Source organism: Rhinoderma darwinii, chromosome 5 (genome assembly GCF_050947455.1).
Source record: "Rhinoderma darwinii isolate aRhiDar2 chromosome 5, aRhiDar2.hap1, whole genome shotgun sequence".
In the NCBI taxonomy this organism is placed as follows: domain Eukaryota; kingdom Metazoa; phylum Chordata; class Amphibia; order Anura; family Rhinodermatidae; genus Rhinoderma; species Rhinoderma darwinii.
Genome location: NC_134691.1, coordinates 79,550,561 through 79,566,747, shown reverse-complemented (window position 1 = coordinate 79,566,747; position 16,187 = coordinate 79,550,561). Strand labels below are relative to the sequence as shown.

The 16,187-nt window shown below is 42.7% G+C and overlaps 1 protein-coding gene across 1 annotated transcript in view; it reads left to right on the top strand.

Annotated features, from left to right (window-relative positions):
• The first annotated feature begins 2,789 nt into the window (after positions 1 to 2,789).
• Positions 2,790 to 16,187, top strand: part of NKAIN3 (sodium/potassium transporting ATPase interacting 3) — a 538,022-nt gene continuing 524,624 nt past the window's right edge. Inside the window, exon 1 of the mRNA XM_075828311.1 lies at positions 2,790 to 3,158. Within this exon, the coding sequence (XP_075684426.1) occupies positions 3,105 to 3,158 (54 nt within the window). The 5' untranslated portion in view covers positions 2,790 to 3,104. The remainder of the gene's footprint in view (positions 3,159 to 16,187) is intronic.

The following is a 16,187-nucleotide window of genomic DNA, read 5'->3' as shown; positions in this document are numbered from 1 at the left end:
CGATCTGTAAAATGGCGGTTGGGAAATTTGTAACACATTGTTGTAGAATCGATTCTCTTATCTCTATTTATCTCATATTCGTAGTACCTTTTTCAATTATTTTGCCATTCTCAGCCGCAGTCAGCTGTTTTGCTAGGCACAACGGGGTCACAAGACCCTTTATTCTCCTGAAAAGTGGGGGTCACCTATTAGACATTAACGGCGTATCCTGTTTTTAATGTTCTGAATGTAACCGTTAAGATAATTTATAATTAGGATAGTGCCATATTCTGCTCACCCTCTCTTTTCAATCCCACTGAAACAAGGAAATAATAATGGGGGTCATTTAACAACGACTGTACGCCAGTATAATAGTGATAAAAAGTCGCAAATGATGGCATGCCATACTTGCACAATAATCTGTGACTTTTAGCTGTTTTAAAAAACAGTGGGCGGGGCTTAGCAAAAGGGCCAGGGCCACCTGCTGCCTGACAAATTCACTATAATTTACCCCAAAAACTGGTATAAACTATAGTGGACATCTCCCTAGATTTCCCTTTCTGTGCACGGATGGCCACAGATGCGCTTAATTTATTAGATGATGTGTATCTTTTAATAAATTGAGAACATCTTACACCAGTACTCTTAATATTAAGACTGGCGTATGAAATGCCGGTCTTAATAAATTCTCCCTGTTGTGTTAGGGAGTTGCTATTTATGCATTTGTCATCTCCATGAGGCACAACATCCTGCTGCAAAAAGAGACCTTATTCTCTGGTGTAGAGAATCAGTTATGTTATCGTTATAGCTGCATTTTATCGATATCAAACATGATCATAATAAATATTACACTTGTTCAGCAAGTGTCCTTAACCCCTTCCCGACCCATGACAAAAATACACATCAAGGAGCGGGGCGCTGAGCCCGCTCTATACACCGCAGCTGTCAGCTGTGTATTACATCTGACAGCTGCTCTAATGGTCAGGAACAGCTATCGCGCTGTTCCTGGCCGTTTAACTAGTTAAATGGCGCGGTAAATAGCGACATTTATACCATTAGAAGGAGCGGGATGGCCTCCTCCGACAGCCCAATGCCCCCCTGCATCGCTTGTTTGTATCGCAGTTTGTATCGCAGTGTATTGTACTAACGATCGGTGGTTCAAGTCCCCTAGGGGGACTAATAAAAGATATGTAAAAAAAAAGTTAAATACATTTTTCAATAGTGTAAAAAAAATACAAAAATATTAAAAGTTAAAAAAAAACAACCTTTTCCCATTTTCCCCAAGCACAATGTAAAAAGTACAAACAAACATAATTGGTATCGCCGCGTCTGTAAAAGTCCCCAATTTCTAGAAGGTCTTACCCATTAAGGGGAAGCATACCGCGAAACGCGCGTTGGGGTTTCCGCACGTCTGTCAGGCTTCCGTACACTGTTTAATGGGTAAGACCTTCTAGAAATTGGGGAACTTATGGAAGTATCAGTCTTTGACTGACTGTTAATATTAATTTTTATTGGCACTTCTTGAACAATTGATACTTGCACTAGCAGTGTATTCCTTCTATATCTCCATTACTGCATACTTATGTCATGATATGTCATTTAGTGTCTATTACATACTGTCTTTCATTCATTCCCCATATTTATCTTCTGGATTGGTTATTATATCCCTATACTTGTCATATTGAGTCTGCCATTCTTGTTACACTGGAATTATATAGAGTTTCTCTGTCCATTTGTACCTTTTTCAAACAATTTTTTCTGTGTATGTAACTATGTTCAATAAAGTTTTTTTTCACTTTTTATCATATGGCTTCCATGCTCCTCTTTCTCTCTTGCGTATAAATACAATATAGCATTATTCAACTCGCACTGTGAACGGCGTAAAAAAAAAAAAGAAGAAAACTCCTGAATCATTGTTTTTTGGTCACCTTAGCTCTAAAAAATAAATTAAATAAAAAGTGATCAAAAAAATGTATGTTCCAAAAAATGGTGCCAATAAAACTTACAGTTCGTCCCGCAAAAAATAAGTCCTCTATCAACGGGAAAAAAAAGTTATGTGGTGAAACAGAACAATTTTTTTTTAACAAATATATTTTTCCTTGTAAATGTAGTAAAATACAAAAAAAAAACGATATACATTTGGTATCACCATAATCGTATTGAGATGCAGAATAAAGCTAAGTTGTCGTCTTTACCGCACGGTGAAAATCCTAAAAACACAAACTGTTCACCGCCTGATTCCTGTGACCCTATACATTGACAGGATCTGTTTTCACTGGAAGTTTTTCCTCAATCACACCATTCTCAGTTTACTCTCGACACTGTTGCACGAGAAAACTCCATGAGGTTGGCAGTTTTTGAAATACTGTCCCCGGCTAGCACCGATGAGAACGCCTGGTTCGTAGTCGCTCAGAACGCTCGTTTTCCCCGTTCTAATGTGAATTCACACTGAAACTGATCCACTGAAAACTTATTTAATGCTGCACTCCACGGTCAGATGTCTAATTTCCATACAAAGAGGCTCCAATCCTGAAAGGGCAGGTGTCTCTAATAAAGTGGCCATTCAATGAATGTATATATAATGACAAATCTGTATCTGATTATTGTGGCCCATTATAAGACATTTCTGATGATATAGACTTTATATACACATGTGAATGAAATAAAACTCCATGCAGTAGTCCAACATGCATAAATCCAGCCCTATAGTACAGGTGCCATAAACCTGTTGAGGCTGTACCTTTTCTGTCCACCAGATGGCAGCAGAGAGCCTTCATCCGGCCTAAAGCAATCAAAAGTCAAACGTAAAAGAGAAGAAAGGAAGGAGAGGTCTGAATTCTGGAGATCTGCGCTTTCCTTGGTCCGTGTTTGGGATTTTTGCTCGCTCTATGGGATCACTGCTCAGGCTTTGGGATCAGGAAGCAGGATTGCAGCTTGGCACAGTTTGTGGTGCTGCTGAATAAACCATTGGAGATACTACTACACTGGGATCTATATATTATTGCAGGTGCTGAATCTCAGGGCAGCCCTAAGAAAGTGCAGCTACGCCTTAAGGAGCTGTCCAGCTACTCTCCTCCTGAGCCTGTCTCCGCAGGACACACTATAGTGGAGGGCTAGATCTCACCATGGGCTGCTGTACTGGACGTTGTACACTGATCTTCATCTGCACTATACAGATGGTGAGTAAATCCCATACATGCACTTTCCTATAAACCTACTGCTCAACTTGCGTTCAATTTCCTAATGCCTGTATCTGGTATCATGGCCCTAAATCCTGGATGTAATGTGATGCAGTATTGTACTAATACCCAATATATGAACTCCTTCTATAGAATGACTAGTAGTACACTGATATTCAGTATGGGATCTGGCTCCAGGAGGTGATTTTAGGCTCCAGGAGGTGGTTTTAGGCTCCAGGAGGTGGTTTTTAGGCTCCAGGAGGTGGTTTGACACTTCCATGTGACTATTCGCAGAGGTTATCACTACAACCACTGTCTGAGATCCATCTGATGACTTGGATGTATTCTTCTTTGCTGTCTGTGAAGTCAGCCCAACACATTAAAGTATGGCAAAGTCTAACAACCCACTGACTAGAATCAATATTGACTGCATTGTCTATTGGAGGTGGCTAATAATGCCATAGACGTACACGTGTATACAAATACATTCAGGTGGGATTTTCCACCCATTGTTACTAGATCCTGATCATTTTCATTTTACTTGGTGATAACCTTAGCATAATGGCCAGATATGTCCAATTTTTGGTTGCTTTCTGGCAGCCGCCACCGTCATAACTCGTAGATTGTATCCAAAATCTTACCTGTGCATTGAGCTCTTTGGTCTAAATTGTGCCGACCACATGAATATCATATAATGTGTTGGGTTGTATTGTCATCAATGCTATAATTGTCATAAAAGACTTCGCTACCTGTCTGTACCTGGTCTGTCTGCTCAGCCAGGTCTGTCTACTGATGTGTATATACAGTACATGCTCCATTGTTTGTCAGAGCTGAAGAATGCATCTGGTGGAGAAGGAGCTGTCACTTTTATGATTGTGTTTTATCGTTTTCTTTATGTCATCCCACTAGTTTGCATAAACCTAACAAAAGAGAGCTGTCATTTTTTTGTGTTGCTGTTCACGGCGTAGGCTGCACTAGAATACTCCTGAAATTGCCTTACAATTGTGTGATTATTCATTTAACTACAAGAGGAATGAGTAGGATGTTTTATTTACATAGTGCCAATGTATTTAGGGACGTTGTATTTAGGGATGTTGTATTTAGGGACGTTGTTATCCTCTAGGCAGCATTGGCTTTGTGTCATAGTACAACTTCCACGCTTGTCATAGCCATCTTGTCTTATCTGCCATTCTATCATTATGAATAGATCATTGAATGTAACTGGATTATCTTAAAGTGCAAGATAGTACATACCCATGTTGTATCAGGGCTATGGAATTGAGATTTGACTAAACTTTTAGCTTATCTTCTTCTGATTTGAACAAAAACCATTATACTGCAGACAATAATCACAGAATTTTGCAAACATTATTAGAAATATTTGATGTCTTATTAAAATGGTTTAGGATCAGTGACTATTCATTTGCAGAGACCTTCACTGTTCCTAATTCACACATTTTCTAGCGCTAAGACCCCTTTAGCATTGGTCAGATTTGACACAGTGAAGATATAAGACCTCCTAGAAATATACAACCTGTTCTGAAAGCCTCAGGGTCAACTTGAATTAGGAAAATTGTGATGGTACCAGAAAAGGAACCTTAGCAATTCCAACTTAGAAATTAAAAAGGATGGGAATAGTAGTTTGCTCCAGCCTTTAGACTTGGTTTACAAATGGATTATTGAGAAATGTGCCAACACTTCTATCGCTTAAAAAAGTTGACCGCCTTCCTATTGAAAAATGCTTAAAGGTGTTTTACAGCTTTATAAAAAATGTCTTATAACTGCTTATGGCATAAAATAACACACCCAAACTCACCTGTCAAACTCCCCGCCACCGCATTGTATGTGGTCATGCGGTCATGTGGTTCCCCACTGGTCTATGTCTACAATGCTGCGGTGTAAGACGGTCAGGTCCCCCCCTGGTCTATGTCTACAATTCTGCAGTGTAAGACGGTCAGGTACCCCACTGGTCTATGTCTACAATGCTGCAGTGTAAGACGGTCATGTGGTCCCCCACTGGTCTATGTCTACAATGCTGCGGTGTAAGACGGTCAGGTCCCCCTCTGGTCTATGTCTACAATGCTGCGGTGTAAGACGGTCAGGTCCCCCACTGGTCTATGTCTACAATGCTGCGGTGTAAGATGATCAGGTCCCCCACTGGTCTATGTCTACAATGCTGCGGTGTAAGATGGTCAGGTCCCCCACTGGTCTATGTCTACAATGCTGCAGTGTAAGACGGTCATGTGGTCCCCCACTGGTCTATGTCTACAATGCTGTAGTGTAAGACGGTCATGTGGTCCCCCACTGGTCTATGTCTACAATGCTGCAGTGTAAGACGGTCATGTGGTCCCCCACTGGTCTATGTCTACAATGCTGCAGTGTAAGACGGTCATGTGGTCCCCCACTGGTCTATGTCTACAATGCTGTAGTGTAAGACGGTCATGTGGTCCCCCACTGGTCTATGTCTACAATGCTGCGGTGTAAGACGGTCAGGTCCCCCTCTGGTCTATGTCTACAATGCTGCGGTGTAAGACGGTCAGGTCCCCCACTGGTCTATGTCTACAATGCTGCGGTGTAAGATGATCAGGTCCCCCACTGGTCTATGTCTACAATGCTGCGGTGTAAGATGGTCAGGTCCCCCACTGGTCTATGTCTACAATGCTGCAGTGTAAGACGGTCATGTGGTCCCCCACTGGTCTATGTCTACAATGCTGTAGTGTAAGACGGTCATGTGGTCCCCCACTGGTCTATGTCTACAATGCTGCAGTGTAAGACGGTCATGTGGTCCCCCACTGGTCTATGTCTACAATGCTGCAGTGTAAGACGGTCATGTGGTCCCCCACTGGTCTATGTCTACAATGCTGTAGTGTAAGACGGTCATGTGGTCCCCCACTGGTCTATGTCTACAATGCTGCAGTGTAAGACGGTCATGTGGTCCCCCACTGGTCTATGTCTACAATGCTGCAGTGTAAGACGGTCATGTGGTCCCCCACTGGTCTATGTCTACAATGCTGCAGTGTAAGACGGTCATGTGGTCCCCCACTGGTCTATGTCTACAATGCTGCAGTGTAAGAGGGTCATGTGGTCCCCCACTGGTCTATGTCTACAATACTGCAGTGTAGGGTGGTCAGGTCCCCCACTGGTCTATGTCTACATTGCTGCAGTGATGACGTGCTGTACCGACCAGTGACTGCTGCAGTTTCTCACTGGCCACAGCAGTCATGTGTGGTGTAAACTCCTGGGTGACTTCACTGCTGCGACCAGTGATCAATTGCAGCAGTCAGGTGTCAGTAAGACACGTCATCATTCCGGAAATGTCAACAGAGACAGTGGGGGACCACAGGTCTGTCAGCGATGGAGCAGCAGGGGCTTTAATAGGTGAATATGTACCTATTTTTTATTTGACACCACAAGCAGCTTTTTAATTCTGGGAAACCCTATTAACCAGTGGTGCTAACCAGCAATGCTGCCTGAGGCAAACATTTAACTGGTAATCCCCCACCCCAATATAGAGATGGCAAAGTGAAGGGAATGGGTTGACGGTTACCCTGTAGTCAAGAAATGGTGATCTGAGAGTGTCCCCTCTTTTCATTGAGGGTGGACCCCTGGCGTTGTTCACGTACAGCTATATTTTGTGTTTGTGGCTATTGAAATCAATGGAGAAAAACTTTTATAAAAAAAAAAAGGATAGAAGGGGCTAAAAAAAATAAATTTGGTCCTGCTATATGTGTATGGAAATCCAGAATTCCCTTTTGATTTACCTGTAAACTTCTGATGTCTATGGTGTCTGATCACACAGCAGCAGTGATTCTCTATGTGTCTTCTGGGTCTATTTATTAGGAGGTACCAGCCTGTTAACTCTGCATGAGCCACCAGAAATCACACCTCTCTCCAACTAGAGAAAGCACTTTGTGGTGATCTTTATAAATAATCTCCCAGCGGCTTCAGAAGAGTTGTATATAGATGACCATATTGCCTACTTTACCTTGTATTCCTATAGAAGCCAGCACTTACCAATCCCACAGACCGTTTCATGTTCCGTTGTGGAGCTCAATGATTAATTTCTTGTACCGTAACTCTGACTTACTGCATTGAACTATAAAGCAAGGTCATGATATTTTACAGGCAAACTGTAGATTTATATTCTTTTACTTGAGGTCATTTGAGTTCCAGCTGGAAAGTGCTTATTGCGAAATCACATCCACTCTTTTTAGTATCATTAAGAAAGATTTATTCTCCCTCTTACATCCACAGCAGGACTTGTCTTGGTTTAACCAGTCTAATGGAATTAGGGGTAATTTACTTGGTATACATGTAAAAATTAACTTTTTTCCTTTTATTTCGAGAAAATATGTTCCCAATTTGACTAAACATGTTCTATGTTCTTGTATACGTATGGTTAATTCAAATTCTTCTTTTACCTAGCCTTCATTTAATATCCAATTGCAATATCCTTGCGTCATCTTTATTTAAATGTTTTTTTTGCTGTTTTTGTTTTTTTTTTTTTATATACTTTTTACTTTGTAGATCTGTTGCTGCATCAATTCTGGCATCAAGCAAGCTAACTGCTGCTGACTGATCTTATTATAGTTTATTTTTTCCTAATTCTAAATTACCTTCTTACCAAGGGCACATTGACGCATGTTCACAGGAATCTTGTTGACACATGAACATCCACATAGTCTAATTAAAAGCACATTCTGAGCACAAGAGAGAACCAGGGATCTGAACAAAACTCAGATTTTGGGTTTACAACAAAATGTTCAATTAAAATATGAATATTTATGGGTTAAATACAGGGAGTATGTAGGGCGTATTAAAGTGTTAATAAATAAATGTATTCACAGGACACCAATTTATTGACGTTTAATAAAAGTCATAGATCTGTGAACAGCAACTTTTTTATGGTTTCCAGGTAGCAACAGGAGATTTTTATCTATATTGCACAGTAAAGATGAACTAAAAATTAGTGAAAATAGTGAAAGGTAAGATTTTACTTTTGTTAGGAAATTATTTTAACCATAACCGGTGCATAAAAGCCGGCATACACCAATGAAATCTCCATTGGCGAACATTAGAAGTAGATTGGGTTGCGCTTAGATTTCTCTTCTGTACACTATATATACTGTAAATATTGCTATGTGTGGTGTTTTTTTTACACAGACACCTTGTAAATATTTTTTTTTCTATTGTTTGTGTTTGTTTAATGAGAGTGTTGTATAAATACGTTAGCAGTTCACCCATTGACTTTAATGGGTTCCGTCAGGGTGTCCGTGGTTTTACCGGGAACAATAGCGCAGCATGCCGAGCTATTGTTTTCAGTATTTCTGGCCGCATCTGCGACGGAGGCCCCTAATGGAGCCTCCAGGCCCTAAGAGAACTGGCATATGTATGTGCAATTTATTGTGAGATATTGTAAACCTGCAAAATGAATATTTATGCCTTTAGCCAAATGGAAGTGCGGTGCTGATCAGGACATATTACAGCACAGCGGGCTCTTAACTATCTCCCGTCACTCACTGCACGGTCACCATCTGTTTCCTGGAATGTGCTATGACATCAGAGATACAAAATATTTAAAGCAGATAAACAATGTTCATCCAAATTAAGACAAGTATTCACATACGATAGACATGCATGTATGTGTGCTTTTTTTTAAAGTTTATAGCTATGTATTATTTTATTACTCATGGTCTTGTGATCACTAGTAGACACCAGTGCTGGACTTGCGGTTCCTTGGGCCCCTCAGAGGAAAACTTCTTGACCTCCATCTATACAGAACGTGCACGTCCACTTTTAATGACATTGTAATCTTTGCTATCATTGCACACACAGGACATGTCATCATTAAGAAATCCCATATCATCCCTTAAGAAATAGACCCTAGAGACAAGTGACTGGCTCCAAAGTCAGCTGCAAATGGGGTTGTTTTCTGCTTGACCTTTAGGGTCCATTACTGTGTCAGAGCCTGGGCCCACAGGAGGATCCTCTTGTACATTGGTGGGCCAGTCCGACCTTGGTGGGCACTATAGTAGTACTGTAGGGACACTGACTACTGTAGGGGCACATTGAGGACACTAAACTGTTTAGGCACTGTGGCAAAACTGTAACTTCTGTAGGTTACTGTGTCTATTGTAAAGTCACTCTTAGGACACCATGTACAGTATGGGCACAATGGGACAACTTTAACTACTGTAGGGACATTATGGGAACAATGTGACTGCTGGGAAAGCATTATGGAAAAACAAACTAGTATGGGGCAAATTATAACTACTGTGGTAACATTACGGGGCACTGTTACTATTGTTGGAACATGGTCCCTACTGAGAAGTGACTATGGGGAGACTGTGAGTACTGTAGGAGAACTTTAAGGACAGTGCAACTATTGTAAAGCAGCTATGGGAAACAAACTCCTTTGGCGGGCAATAGGGGACTGTAGCTAGAGGTTGGGGCACAATTACTATTATGGGGTCACTATGACCGTACTGTAATTATGGTTGAAGTACAGTTAACAATGTGTGGGTGCAGCAGGTATTGCTGAGGGTTCATACTAGGGGCTGTAGCTACTACTCGGGCATGTCAGTGGCTCCTGAATGGAATAATCCTGTCATAATTATCGCATATTAGTTATGGCATTATATGTCTCTCTATTGCTAGGCAGGAGGTTATATGAGAGTAATAATCAGCATGCATTGGGGAAGGGTAGTGTTAAACATTAGCCTCTCTCCCTTCATCTCTAAACTATGCCGTCTTTAAGCGATATTGTAGATAAAGAATTGTGCCACAATCTGGTGATGTGTTCAAAAAGTTGGAATCCCGCAAAACATCACATTGGGGGAATCTATGAGCTTGTATTTCTGCTAAGTTCCTAAACCCCAAAAACTTTCAGCTCAGAGATCCATGAATGTAAATGATTGACATAGCACTATAAAGAAATGGCCATTTAAATCAGTGAGGTTTTGCTTAGAATATTGTGTCAGAGATTTCCAGTAACTGAAAACTAACAGCAGTTCTAAATGGATTCTAAAACCAATGCAACACCTTTTGTTCTCGATATTAGTGTTGGACTAAACTCATGGACTTCACCGATGTAATGACATGTATCTATGACAGAGGAGATCGTACATTCAGATTCCCCATGTAAGTACCAGTACCGAGCTCTGTATACAGTATATGTGCGTGTATATATATATAAAAATACATATATTTACCTACTGTGGATTTTCGACATTGGGTGCTGCTTATTTTTTCTTGCTTACACCTATATGTATGTATATATATATATATATATATATATATATATATATATATATAGTATCCAAAAAGATGTCATGTAGTGTAGATGACATCATTTAAAATGTTTATTTTACTAAAGATAGACGATCTGGCTGCAGCCAGTGAGATTATTGTCCGTGTTTCTATGAAGGAATGTATTGTCACTGGGCACAGTAATGGAGCAGGAACAGAAATGCTTATCCATTCATGTGGAGATGAGCATCTGGCTGCTGGTATGGCCAAATAAAATCCAAATGAGCTTGTTAACGATGCATACAAATCATTTAAATAAAGATGTTCTGTTTTACTGGCATGGCCCAGGTGTAATGTATATTCTACCCTGTAGTGGTAATATATTGCATGGCTACATTCTGCAGAAAATTGCTGTGTACATATGTACAGTATGATATTATTATATGGAGAAGGTTTTGTCTACGTCTATAAAAACCATGCTCTCAGCCGCCAATTTTTTTTGTGTCTTTATTATTCCAAAATCTGATCTGCTGTTTTTATGAGTTAAAAAAAAGTTCAATTTCTTGAGGTTTATTTGCTGTGATTCCCAGTGTTTGGGCTTAATTTCCATTTCACTGCAATATATGTCATACTTTATGTAAATCAGGTTTGTGTTATGTGCACAGTTTTCTAGTTCTTTCATCTTTTACTCTTATTTCTGAATGTATTGTTAGGTTTTGGCTGCAGTCATGTTGAAATTTCTTTATTTGGAGTATCCAAGAAATAGATTGTTTTCTTCATAATTGTATCACTGTTTGTGTACTGTAGTGCGCCCACTGATTGTGTACTCTAGTCTATCCACTTATTGTGTATCATAGTGCGCCCACTGATTGTGTACTCTAGTCTATCCACTAATTGTGTATCATAGTGCGCCCACTGATTGTGTACTCTAGTCTATCCGCTAATTGTGTATCATAGTGCGCCCACTGATTGTGTACTCTAGTCTATCCACTAATTGTGTATCATAGTGCGCCCACTGATTGTGTACTCTAGTCTATCCGCTAATTGTGTATCATAGTGCACACATTGATTGTGCACTATAGTCTATCCGCTAATTGTGTATCATAGTGTGCCCACTGATTGTGTACTCTAGTCTGTCCACTAATTGTGTATCATAGTGCACCCACTGATTGTGTACTATAGTCTGTCCGCTAATTGTGTATTATAGTGTGCCCACTGATTCTGTACTCTAGTCTATCCGCTAATTGTGTATCATAGTGCGCCCACTGATTGTGTACTATAGTCTATCCGCTAAGGGTATGTTCACACGGCCAAATTTCAGACGTATACGAGGCGTATTATGCCTCGTTTTACGTCTGAAAATACGGCTCCAATACGTCGGCAAACATCTGCCCATTCATTTGAATGGGTTTGCCGACGTACTGTGCAGACGACCTGTTATTTACGCGTCGTCGTTTGACAGCTGTCAAACGACGACGCGTAAAAATACAGCCTCGTCAAAAGAAGTGCAGGACACTTCTTTGGACGTTTTTGGAGCTGTTTTCTCATAGACTCCAATGAAAACAGCTCCAAAAACGGACGTAAAAAACGCCGCGAAAACGGCGCGAAAACGCCGCGAAAAATGCGAGTTGGTAAAAAAACGTCTGAAAAGCAGGGTCTGTTTTCCCTTGAAAACAGCTCTGGATTTTCAGACGTTTTTGTTGACTACGTGTGAACATACCCTAATTGTTTATCATAGTGCGCACATTGATTGTGCACTATAGTCTATCCGCTAATTGTATATCATAGTGCGCCCACTGATTGTGTACTATAGCCTGTCAACTAATTGTGTATTATAGTGTGCCCACTGATTGTGTACTATAGTCTATCCGCTAATTGTGTACCATAGTGCGCCCACTGATTGTATACTATAGACTGTCCGCTAATTGTGTATCATAGAGTGCCCACTTTTTGTGTAATTTAGTCTTGTAAAGGATCTGCCAGACACAGCAGCTGTATCGACGCCCGTGGTTAATCAGTCTGCATCTGCTCGTAGGTCTGATAGAGTGACTCGATCTGCTACCACTCAGGCTGGTAGGCTGAGGAGTGGGAGAACCTATCACAGCCTGGCCAGACGGAGCTAGCTCCCACCCTCTGTCTATTTATACCTTCATTTCCTGCTCTTACTTTGCCTGTGATTCTGTCTGGTTTCCTGGCTCTGCTGTTCCTGCTAGTACTATTGACCTCTGCTTCAAATTAACCCTGGCTTTACTGACTACTCTCTTGCTCTGCATTTGGTACCTCGCACACTCCTGGTTTGACTCGGCTCATTCACTACTCTTGTTGCTCACGGTGTTGCCGTAGGCAACTGCCCCATTTCCCTTACATTCTGTGTACCCTTGTCTGTTTGTCTGTCGTGCACTTATTGAGCGTAGGGACCGTCGCCCAGTTGTACGCCGTCGCCTTGGACGGGCCTTGCAAGTAGGCAGGGACTGAGTGGCGGATAGATTAGGGCTCACTTGTCTGTCTCCCTACCCCAACATTACATAATCACAGGCCCATATACCTTTTCTACCCTGGTTCCTACACAACTATGGACCCCCTTGAGACCCTGGCTCAGCAAATGCAGGGCCTCTCCATACAGGTCCAAGCCCTGGCTCAGAGGTGCAATCAGCGTGATGCTAACCAGGTAGTGCCCTCCACCTCACCTCTTGAACCCCACCTCAAGTTGCCTGACCGGTTCTCAGGGGACCGGAAGACTTTTTTTCTCCTTTCAGGAGAGTTGTAGGCTCTATTTCCGATTAAGACCCCACTCCTCAGGTTCTGAGAGCCAGCGAGTGGGTATAATTATGTCCCGGCTCCAGGATACCCCCCCAAGAATGGGCCTTCTCCTTGGCTCCTGACGCCCCTGAACTTTCCTCTGTTGACCTTTTTTTTCCTGCTCTCTGGCTCATCTATGACGAGACTGACAAGACCGCCTTTGCCGAGAGTCAGCTGGTGACCTTACGTCAGGGTAAGAGACCCGTTGAGGAGTACTGTTCTGACTTTAGGAAGTGGTGCGTAGCTTCTCGGTGGAATGATCCTGCCTTGAAGTGCCAGTTTAGATTTGGTCTGTCGAACGCCCTGAAATACCTATTAGTTAGCTATCCCTCTTCTGACTCTCTAGATCAGGTTATGGCTTTAGCGGTACGTCTTGACCGACGTCTCAGGGAACGACGAATTGAACGTTTTTGTGCCTTCTCCTCTGGCTGCCCCATGATGCCTCCCGAGGTTCCGTTGCTTCGTTCTTGCACGGGAATCTCAGATGAACCAATGCAAGTCGGGGCCTCCGTGTCTCCCCAACAACGTAGAGAGCTCCGCAGGAAGAATGGTCTCTGCTTCTACTGTGGGGATGACAAGCATCAAGTGAACAACTGTCCAAGGCGTAAGAATAAGCAGCCGGAAAACTTCCGTGCCTAAGTGACCATCGGGGAGGTCGCTTGGGTGCACAGGTATTTCCCGTAAATATGAAACCTAATAAGATCTTGCTTCCCTTTCAGGTCTCTTTTGAGGGTAGGTCTACCACCGGCAGTGCCTTCATGGATTCAGGATCTTCTGCTAATATTATGTCTGTGGAATTTGCTATGTCTCTAGCTATGCCATTGTTTGATTTGCCTAAACCTGTCCCGGTAGTGGGTATCGACTCCACTCCACTTGCTAATGGTTATTTTACGCAGCATACCCCTGTTTTTGAACTCATTGTTGGCTCCATTCATTTGGAGCAGTGCTCTGTACTGGTGATGCAGGGATTATCGTCCGATTTTGTTTTAGTCCTTCCCTGGTTGCAGATGCATAATCCCACGTTTAACTGGAATACTGGGGATCTTACCAAATGGGGTAATGAATGCATGACGTCCTGTTTTTCTGTTAATTTTATTTCTCTCCCTGAGGAGGTAAACACTCTACCTGAGTTTATTCAGGACTTCGCTGATGTTTTTTCTAAAAAGGCCTCCGAAGTGTTACCTCCTCATAGAGAATACGATTGCGCAATCAATTTGGTACCAGGAGCTAAGCTCCCTAAGGGTAGGATTTTTAATCTCTCTTGTCCCGAACGTGAGGCCATGAGAGATGAGAGAATATATCCAGGAAATCCTGGCCAAGGGCTACATTCGCCCCTCTACTTCTCCGGTAGGTGCTGGCTTCTTCTTCGTAGGGAAGAAGGATGGTGGTCTTAGGCCGTGCATCGATTACCGAAACTTGAATAAGATCACTGTAAGGAACCAGTATCCCCTTCCTTTGATTCCTGATCTCTTCAATCAGGTTCAGGGGGCCCAATGGTTCTCTAAGTTTGATCTTCGGGGAGCTTATAACCTTATCCGATCAGAGAAGGGGATGAGTGGAAGACTGCGTTTAACACGCCCGAAGGTCATTTCGAATACCTCGTCATGCCCTTTGGGTTGTGTAATGCTCCCGCGGTCTTTCAGAATTTCATAAATGAGATTTTAAGAGACTACCTGGGGGTATTTCTTGTAGTGTACCTTGATGACATACTTGTGTTTTCCAAGGACTGGTCCTCCCACATTGAGCATGTCAGGAAGGTGCTCCAGGCCCTTCAGGAAAACAAACTCTTTGCTAAATCCGAAAAATGTGTGTTTGGGGTGCAGGAGATACCATTTTTGGGTCAAATCCTCACTCCTAATGAATTCCGCATGGACCCTGCCAAGGTTCAGGCTGTGGCTGAATGGGTCCAACCTGCCTCCCTGAAGGCGTTACAGTGCTTCCTGGGGTTTGCTAATTATTACAGGAGATTTATTGCTAACTTCTCGGTCATCGCTAAGCCTCTTACGGATCTTACTCTCAAAGGTGCTGATCTCCTCCACTAGCCTCCGGAGGCGGTCCAGGCTTTTGAGATCCTTAAGAAGTACTTTATCTCTGCCCCAGTGCTGATTCACTCTAACCAAATGGAGCCATTCATCGTGGAGGTTGACGCCTCCGAGGTGGGAGTGGGTGCTGTCCTGTCCCAGGGTACCAGGTCCCTCACCCATCTCCGTCCCTGTGCCTACTTCTCCAGGAAGTTCTCGCCCACTGAGAGTAACTATGACGTGGGCAACCGCGAACTCTTAGCCATTAAATGGGCATTTGAAGAGTGGAGCCACACTTGGAGGGGGCTAGGCACCAGGTAACTGTCCTTACCGACAACAAGAATCTGGTTTTCCTAGAATCTGCCCAGAGGCTAAACCCGAGGCAAGCTCGATGGGCGTTGTTTTTTACTAGATTTAACTTTGTGGTCACCTATAGGGCTGGGTCTAAAAATATTAAAGCTGATGCACTGTCGCGTAGCTTCATGGCCAGCCCTCCTTTGGAGGAAGATCCTGCTTGTGTTTTGGCCCCAGGTATAATCATATCCTCTGTTGATTCTGACTTAGTCTCCGAAATTGCGGCTGATCAAGGTTCAGCTCCCGGGAACCTTCCTGAGAACAAGCTGTTTGTTCCCCTGCAATTCCAGCTAAGGGTACTCAGGGAAAATCATGACTCTGCACTATCTGGCCACCCAGGCATCCTGGGTACCAAGCACCTCATTGCTAGAAACTATTGGTGGCCTGGGTTGCCTAAAGACGTTAAGGCCTACGTCACCGCTTGTGAAATTTGTGCTAGGTCCAAGACTCCCAGGTCCCGACCAGCGGGCTTACTATGTTCTTTGCCCATTCCCCAGAGACCTTGGACCCATATCTCCATGGATTTTATCACCGATCTGCCTCCATCTCAAGGCAAGTCGGTGGTGTGGGTTGTAGTAGACCGCTTCAGTAAGATGTGCCACTTTGT